At 53.1% G+C, this 8,860-nt stretch overlaps 1 protein-coding gene across 1 annotated transcript; it reads left to right on the top strand.

Moving 5' to 3' along the window:
- The first annotated feature begins 8 nt into the window (after positions 1-8).
- On the top strand, positions 9-8,859 carry TMEM243 (transmembrane protein 243). Its single transcript, XM_021531028.4, has 4 exons — positions 9-164; positions 6,327-6,377; positions 7,187-7,291; positions 8,348-8,859. The coding sequence occupies exons 1-4, from the start codon at positions 87-89 to the stop codon at positions 8,468-8,470; spliced, it is 357 nt and encodes a 118-aa protein (XP_021386703.1). The 5' UTR covers positions 9-86; the 3' UTR covers positions 8,471-8,859.
- Position 8,860: the final 1 nt, after the last annotated feature.

Genomic DNA, 8,860 nt, shown 5'->3' with positions numbered 1-8,860 from the left:
GGAGCGGGCGCGCAGGGGCGGGCGCGGGGGGAGGCGCAGGATGAGCGGGCGCCCCCCCGCGGCCGGCGGCGCAGCGGCCCCGCGCCATGGAGGGGTTCCCCGCCCGCGGGTACGGCACCGGCGGCGCGGACAACCGGCCGCTCTTCGGGGAGACCTCGGCCAGGGTAAGGACGGCGCTCCGCCGCGCCGGCGGCACCCCTCCCCTCAACAACCCCCGCCGAGGCGAACCGCAAATGCAGAGGAAAGTCCCGTAGTGCCCCCCCTCCCCGCCCTCCCGGCGTAAATGCCCCCCGGTGGTGAGGAAGCTCCTCCCGGCCACCCCGGAGAGCGGCAGCTGCCGCCCGCTGCCCCCGGGCTCGGCACGGAGCGCCGCAGGCAGCCGAGCGGCCGGCCCGAGCCGGGAACCTGCCCGAATCATGCAAACAAATTTAAAAATCCCTATGAAATAAGAATCCTCAGTCCGCCTCTAAAACGGCATCAAAAATCAGAAAGGCTGCACCCCAATGAAAAAATATACAAGGAGACCCCCAAATTCCAAAAGAAGGAAAAGCTTGAATTTGGTGTAATTATTTAAAAAAAAAAAAAAAAAAAAAAAAACTGAAATAAAAGAAAAAAACAATCTCCCGATTAGCGCCCCAGACCAACAATATTCCATCAAAATAATCCCAAACACCGCGCCAAATTTTAGAAACAGCAAACCATATCCCCAGAGCTAAACCCGCCCAGCAAGACCCCCTCCCCAAATAAAAAACTCACAGAACATTCCCCCTCCCCTTCCCCCCAAGGAAATCAACTTTCAAATAATCCTCCCCAAGCCAACACCCCCCCGAACTCTATCGGGAACTTGGGGTCCCGGGTTCCGGGGACCCTCGGAGCGGGGCCGGGAAGGGGTTTGGGCAGGGGGTCACGGAGCCGCTGTGCCCACCCGGGTGTGCCCTGCGGCCCGGCCGGGCTCTGGGGCTGCAGCACCCCAGGCTGCCTCTCACCCAGTTTGGGGGTCTTTGCTGGGGATGGGGGGGCTGCTTTTCTGGGAACTGAGTTTTCTCCCGAGGAGCTGGCGGTGGCTCCCGGCGGACTGTGGCAGCAGCGGCTCCTCAGGTGTCAATCCCCGTAAGCCGCTCGGCTCTCGGCGCTGCAGCGGGGCTGTGCCGGGGAGGGGGCTCCGGGGCATCCCTCGGGAACCACGGTACCGGAGGTGTCACATCGTCGGGCTGGGACTCGGGGTTGTCCCCTGTTCGGAGGGGTTACCCACACTCGTGTGTGGTTGGGGGTGCAGGCTGAAACTGCCTGAGATTATTCGGAAGTGTATCCAGTCCATCACCGCCCTCCCTGCAAGAATTTGGAATTACTGCTACAATTATAATGTTTAATGAAAACAAAGTAATATCAACCGGATTTTCGGGGAAAATTAAAGTGATGAGGCATAGGAGGACGGGCGGGACCCCAAGAAGATGAACTGAGGGTGGGACAGGTATCCCCGCTCGCCCCCGCTGGCCCTGTTGGGGAGCACTGGAGGCAGGGGTACCTTTGTTGGAGCAGCGCCCTGCACTTGGGTCCTGCTGGACGGTCTTTTTTTTGGGAAGCTCCCAGCGATGGGCACTTCTCTGGGATGTGCCATCGGAGCAGGCAGACAGTCCTGGCAGGTAACTCCCAAACTTTTTAGCCCAGGTTAAGCCTTTGATTCCTGATCCCTGTCTTTTGCCAGCTCCGCCTCTGCTCGCAAAGGTGAGCAGGAAATAATAAAGGTGGGACGCTAATTTCAGTTCCTGGGCTCTAACGGGGATCCAGCGTCCTGCACTTCACCCCCCGCCTGTCTCCTGTGGCTTTTTGGAACCTGTCATATGGGGCGAGCAGCAGCCGGTGGTGTCTCGCTGCTGAGCCCGTGTCCGACAGACAAGGGAGCTCTGTGCTGGCCAGGGGTCGTTTCCTCCCGGATTCACCGGGGTTGCTTAGGAACAGACGCTGGTGAGGTCCCGAGCTGGAACGTTCCGTGTCAGAAATGGAAAAACTAAACTTTGCCTTTAAATGGGAGCAGGTCTGCCGGGAGAAGTGCGTCTGCTCACGCCCCAGCTCTGCTTTTGGGTCTCTGCAAATGACGGCTGATATTGGCAAACCGGGATCCTCTGCTCGGGCTAGGGCCACAGGGAAGGGCAGGGGCAGTGCTTGTGCCCCAGGAAACCCTACACCCAAAATTAGGGGTCTGCCACTCTTGCCAGCAATTGGAAATGGATGTAGAGATGGGGACTCCCTGCCTTCCTGCACTCTCTTGCTCTCCAGGCTGGTGACTCGGAGGGTAAAGCCACTCTGTGGGGGTGGCAGAGCTGGGCAGCAGCACCCACCTCCTTGCCCTGCCAGGAGGTCCTTGTGGACCTGGTGGCCCAGCTGCTCCTGCCATGCTTGCTCTCCGTGCCACTGCTGAGCAGGGACTGGGGCAAGGTGGTGCCAAAGGAGTGGCTGGTGGAAGGGGGGTGCAGCAGCGGCGCCGATGAATGCCGGGCGCTGTGGATTCAGCCGTGGTTTCCAGGGATGCAGCCCTGGCAGTGAATGGGGATGAGACAATTCAGAGGCACAGCTGCACGGTGGCAAAGAGGGGACAGAGTGTCACAGGTGCAGCACTTTGCAGGAAAGAGGTTGAAAGTTGGGTTCCTCCATGGTGGGCGTGTTTGAGTGGGTGGGAGTTAATTGCTGTGGGTCAGAAGCAGAAAGCAATAGAGAAACTGAGCACCTTGGGATGGGAATGATGAGCTTTTAAGGGCACACCAGGAAGTCCCCATGTCTTGCAGAGGGTGGGTGTCCAGCTTGGCCCTGAGCACTGCCTGTATTGGCTGCAATTCCACCAGGCTGGGTCTGGCACTGCATTCAGGTATCCCCTACGGCTGCAGCGGGCTGCAATGGCTGCTGACCATCTGGACTTGCTGATGTAAGGCATAAAAATGGCCTTTCTGTCACTCCTGCGGAGATGGCACCAGGTACCCACGTCCAGGGGACCTGCCCGTTCCCTTCTCCTGGCCAAGCCTCTGCAGGGATCCCTGTGGGCTCAGCCCACAAGCTGCTAACTTGGAGGATTCAAGGATGGAAGGTGCTGAGCTGGAATGGGGTGAAGAGCAAAGCTGCCATCTGTCAAAGCCTGTGGAGGGAGTGCAGATACAGTATCAGTCCAGCCTCAGTTTCCCTGCTGCTCCAAGTAACCTTGACCAGATCCTAAAGAATCCTGGATTGTGCCCTCCTGCTTTGCAAGGACTTGACACTTCCTGACCTTATGTCCCTTTCCTAGAGGCAGATGGAGGGAGACCTCTGCACTGCAGAGGCTCCCTGGGAGAAGTCTGATGCTTCCAGCCCCTGCAATACCCTCCCCAGAGTGGAAGGACAGGGCAGAAACCCTCCTGTTTCAAAATGCATCTTGTGCAACAGTGAAACATGGAATTCATCTCCTGTCTGGCCAACAGCTCACTACATCTCAGCAGCTGGCTGGCTGAAGGGGGACCCCATGGAGGCACTGCTGGGCTGTATCAGAAGTTGCTGTGTGTGTGCCAGTGCCCTGTGCAGGTGACCTCGGGCGGCTGCAGGCTGTTTTCATGTGCTCACTGGGGTTTTTTGTCTTTTTACTCTAGCAGCTATTACTGTACATAGTGATGCTGGAGAAAAATCCTTCCTGAATCAGCTGTGCTGTGCCAGCTGGGTGACATGTGGGACACAAGGCTCACCACAGCCAGTTTCTGCATGCCCAGTGTCCTCGGGCACAGCGTGGAGGTGAAAGGCTCCGTCATCCCCAATCCCTTTAGCCGTCTTGGCCTCTGCTTGAGTATTTTTAACCTTTTTGCTGTGCTAAGCTGCCTGGGGCTGAAGTGTCAGTGGGCACTGGGGAATACAGCCTCTCACTGCTTCGCCAAGCCCGGGATTTCAGGATCAGTGTCTAATCCCTGGATCCTGAAATACCTTCTTCTGCCAGCAGTGCACTTTGAAAATTTGAGTGCCCACAGGTTCAAGCACAGGGAGGGGGCTGCCTTGGCCTGGGTGCCACCTGCTCCACTGCTGGCATCTGAACCTGCCCTGGCTGTCACTAGCAGGTCCCTCAGTCAGCAGTGTGAGGTGAGAGCTCCGTGTGCTGGGGGATGCTCTCTCCCACACTGACACAGTCAGGAGAGAAATGCTTCATGGTCACTGTCAAGTCTGACCCCCTTGTTTCCTCCTGCCAGCCCAGCCTGTCCTGGCACAGTGGGTCTGTAGTTAATGAGGAGCAGTCATGGCTGAGTCTCTGGATGGTGACTGACTGTGCCCATCCCTCTGAGCTCTCTACAGAGCTGGCTGTACCTCTGTGCTCACCAGCTGAGCTCTGCAGGTTGGTGACCCACTGCTAGTTCTGCAGCTGGCTCCTGGTATTCCCTGGATCTGTGCTGTTGAAAGCCCATCTCCTCATGGCACAAGGGATCCAGTTGCTCACCTCTTGCCACCCTGAATGGAGGAGCCGAGCCTGAATGCCAACTCTGATCCTCCTTTATAACACTGCCTTGGTGGGCTCAGCCAGGTCTGCAGGGCAGAGCAAAACTGCCATCCTCCCCTGGCACTGGAGTGGCTTTTGTGGTAAGGACCCTTCCATGTCCTGCCTAAAGTTAGCTTTGAGCTCTTTAATTGATTTTAGGTGAGGAGGAGTCCAGCTGACCTGTCACAATATGCTCTCATGGAGCATTTCATGCTTGCATTTTTCAAGTTGCTTTTCTTGTTTGCCTGGAGTTATTTTTCTTGGTTCTATTTTGGGGTCAGTGGTGGGTTTCTTGTATCTCATGGCTCTCAGAGGCTGCTGGCACATCACCAACTCCGTGTGTGGAAATGCTGCTGAGGAGAAGGGGTTTGTGCCTGGCTGGTGAGGACCTTGCACAGGGGATGTTGGTGACAATTTCCTATGGAGGGGGGGTCACTTCCCACTGCTGCAGCCACTGCTGTTCCCCCACAGGCTGGGGCCTCTGAGCTGCAGGAGCATCAGTGGTTTTGTTTTACAAAGAGGAGCTGGGGACTAAGAGAAGAGGTTTTGGAGTCTGCTTGCTGTGGCCCTATCCCCTGGGGATGAACACAACCAGGCCACAGCATCCACCTGTTCCTGAGCCACCTCAAGGTGAGCTCCACAGCCTTAGGTCAGGGCTGGTGCTGTCCCACAAAAACATGATTTGCTGCTCTCTGCCTCCTCTTTGCTTTTTTCTAGTGCCCTGCTGCTGTCATGTGTTACTTCTTGATGACCTGGGACTTCTCCCTCTACAAATCCAAATTCTAGGAGGGAAGAACTGTGCAAGAGCAGGTGGAGGGAAGCCCGTGTTGCCCTGCCTGCTGGCTGGGAGGTCTTGGGCAAAATGCTGTCACTGCTCAAACTCTTTTCTCACTTTCACCATACCTTCTTAATGACTCTCAGTACACTTAATCTCTAAGTCGGGGTTGTTTTCTGTCTGCACATTTTTTCTGCTGTAGCAGTTGTTTTAGCCTTTGATTTGAGTTGTCAGCCATCTGGGGTGTCACACCTGGCTGTGTGCAGCCCAGTGTGACTGTGGTGATGCATGTTTATACTCAGAGCAGCACCAGGGAGGAGGCAGTGCGCTGGCAGGGGTTGGAATATTCTCCTTTTGTTTTTACTCCAGAAGGTTCATCAATACAGGGTTTTGCTGTGGGTGCTCCTCTGAGCCTGTGGTCACACAGCCCAGTGTCACAGCCAGTCCCTGCCCTGATGCCACTGGGGTGGGACTGCAATGCTGTCACTGAGGGGTCTTTCTGCCCAGGGACAAAAAGGTTGTGTCCTTCCAGTTGTTTCATACTGATCAGGAGCAGCAGATATCTGTCTGTCCAAGCAGAGCCACTGTTTAGCATCTTCAGATCTGCTGGTGATAGGGTGGAGCATTTGGGGTGCAGGCAACGCTTCACCTCCTTGCCAGCAACCCACAAATTCCCACCTAAGACTCTATCAATCTATTAATTCTCAGGCAGGGAGGCTAAAAAAAACCTTTTTCTGACAACCTCCATCTGTGCACTCCCACTTTAAAAAAAAGATTTAAATACAATTTGCACAACTGTAATCAATTTAGATGTAGCAGAGAAGTCATTTGCAAATGAGCAAACCTGCTGCAAAAGGCCTTGACCAGTACAACTCCCAGGGGTCTGTGGAGGGAGGGGAAACCTTCCCGTGTGGCAGAGCTGACCAGGGAGCCTTGATGGTGTGCTGGCAATAATGTGGATTCTGGCTGATGCTCTCAGTGTTGTTGGTTAATGCTCTGTTTTATATGGTTTGGGTTTTTTTTTTGCTGTTGGTTTTTTAGGTACACATAACACTCTTCTCTTCTCTTCAGGACAGAATCATCAATCTAGTTGTTGGTGGCTTAACGACCTTGCTGCTTGTAGTAAGTATCTCCCATCCTACCCCATGTTGCATCTTTAAGTGTCAGGGAGAAAACCAGAATTCCTCCCCAAAAATGGGTGGTGAAGCTTCCAATGACCAAAGAGGCTCTGATTTAGGGCAGGCAGTCATTTTGGGACGTATCTGTCTTTTGAAACTCTTTGACAACAGGAGAAGGGGAATCTCTTTCTTTAAGAGCTGCAATAAAATCCTTGAAGTTCTCTGGCAGATTGTCCATCCTGGCTGAACGTGAGGCTGGGTGAGACAACAAAGCATTTATGTGCCAGGAGAGCGTGTTTGCTTCTATTTCCTTCTATTTATGACTCATTGTCCTCTATTTATGGCTTATACAAGTCTTCCCAAAGTTTGTCCCTTGTGTTGAGCTGTGCTTTCCCTGAGCTTTAAAGACAAACCCGATGCTGTTGTGACTGGAGACTGTTGGAGAGCTGAGGTGGAGGGAGGCTGTGGGGACAGGTGAGGTGCAGCTGCTGGAACACTTGGCTGAAGGGCTGCTCCTCCATGGGCAGCGTGCACCCCAGGGCCGATGGCTTCCTGGCTACTTGGAGGGTGTTTCTGGCAATAAGCCAGCGTGGCAAAGCTTTTGGCAGTTTTGTCCCCACTCCTCTCAGTGTGCAGCTCTATCAAAGCAGTTTTCCTCCAGACTTGCACATTTTCCTCCAGCTCCTCAGGGGTGGGAATCAGAGGCCAGGGAGGGGTGTGCAGATCAGGCTGTGCTGCTCCAGCCCTTGGGCTGAGCCTCTTCTCACTGCAGCTCTGGCCAGACTGAAATCATCTTTGTTTTCCTCCATACAGGTCACTCTAATCAGTGCTTTTGTCTTCCCGCAACTACCTCCAAAACCTGTGAATGTATTTTTTGCTTTCTGCATCTCCTTGTGTTGCATTTCTGCTGGCATTCTTGTAAGTACTGCCATGTTTGCCGTGCTTTTGAGTCAATGGCTCTGAATAAAATCTGCTTTACGTGGTGCTGCCTTCTTTTTTTACACTCTCCTAGAAAAGCTTTCCTGCCTCCACAACACAAGCTGACAATGAGGGAGTGGTAGTGAGTTTTGTATTTACTGCAGAGTAAGTGTGTGAACTGAGCCAACTCCTGCAGCCCAGCTGTGGTGCAAGACTTGTGACCTCTGTGGCACTGCCACCCACAGCTGCCAGTGGAGACACAGAGTAGGAAACCAGGGAGCAGAGCACTGAAATGGGAATGCAGAGATGGACTGTGCTGCAGGAGACACCTGAAGTGGGATCAGCCATGCACTTGCACCTTTCAAACACAGGGGATGAGTTACAGGGGTAGGAAGCTACAGCAAATAGAAGATGTTCCTCTACTCAACAACTGCAGAATTCCAAGGGAGCTGGTCCCAAGCAAAGGGAACTGGCAGGTGTGAGTTCACAGAATCACAGAAATGTTTGGGTTGGAAGGGGCTGTCAAAGACCATCTAGTCCAAACCTCCTTCGATGGGGAGGCACATTGATGGCTCCTTCTTCTGCTGTAGCTTTTTCATACTTGGAGCATTCTCCTTCTTCCAGCTGTGACCCGGGGCAGCCCTGAACCCCTCACTGCTGGCTGTGCTGGGAAGTTGCTCTCTATTGCCTGGTCAGTCCCAGTTTTTGATCCTACAGCTGCTGGCCACGACTCTGCCCAGAACAGACTGTGTTAGTGCAAGGCTGATGTTTGTCCTCATCCACCAGGGTGTAGCCAGCTTTGAGAGGTAAAACACCTCCAGCTAAGCTACCTGCTCTCCCTCCCTCTCAGCAAAGCTGACCAGACAGTGCCTGTCCTCAGGGCCAGTTTCACATACAGACACACACTCAGTCCCTCTGGCCAGAGGAAGTTGGATTGTTTTACAGGAAGAAAAAACACCCAAAACTAAACCTGCAAGTTGCCAATTCAGTTAGCAAATGAAGTTTCCTCAGAATACCTGGCTTTTTGAAATAACACAAACTCCTTTTCTCTTCTAGATCTACTGGTATCGACAAGGAGACCTGGAACCCAAATTTAGAAATCTAATTTACTACATATTGTTTTCTATTGTCATGTTATGTATATGTGCCAACCTGTACTTCCATGAAGTGGGTAAATGAAGGACATTGGGAATACCCAGCAATGATGCTGCTGTGTCAGACTGCTTCCAGCTCAGCTCTCAACTCTACTCAAGACATTGAAGTGAGAACCATCAGCCTGAGAGGAAAGAAGTGGGTTGTGCAAGGATAAATCAGTACATGATTTTCATGTAAATGTATATGTAATGTCCCTCTTGTTGGGGAGAATTATTGCCATAAGACGTGACATTCTGCTTTTTTTTGAAGAGCTACTGTTGCGCTTAATGAACATTCCAGTTGTACTGATGTTTCAGAATGGCACAAGCTTTTTCATTTTGGAAAAAAAATGCACTTTTTTTAATTACTGTACAAATAAACTGCAGCACTGAAAGGATCTGTGGCAGTATAAATAAATGGCATCTTACAGTCAAG

The sequence above is a fragment of the Lonchura striata genome, chromosome 1A (assembly GCF_050655825.1).
Source record: "Lonchura striata isolate lonStrDom1 chromosome 1A, ASM5065582v1, whole genome shotgun sequence".
NCBI classification, from domain to species: domain Eukaryota; kingdom Metazoa; phylum Chordata; class Aves; order Passeriformes; family Estrildidae; genus Lonchura; species Lonchura striata.
The sequence above is the reverse complement of the archived record's forward strand: the minus strand, read 5'-3'. Positions and strand labels throughout refer to the sequence as shown.

What these genes read in the sequence shown, in the direction of transcription:
- TMEM243 (XM_021531028.4), top strand. Translation starts at nt 87, where the DNA reads ATGGAGGGGTTCCCCGCCCGCGGGTACGGCACCGGCGGCGCGGACAAC. An exon ending in TCGGGGAGACCTCGGCCAGG is followed by an intron (nt 165 to 6,326) that starts GTAAGGACGGCG and finishes TCTTCTCTTCAG; the next exon opens with GACAGAATCATCAATCTAGT. An exon ending in GCATTTCTGCTGGCATTCTT is followed by an intron (nt 7,292 to 8,347) that starts GTAAGTACTGCC and finishes TTTCTCTTCTAG; the next exon opens with ATCTACTGGTATCGACAAGG.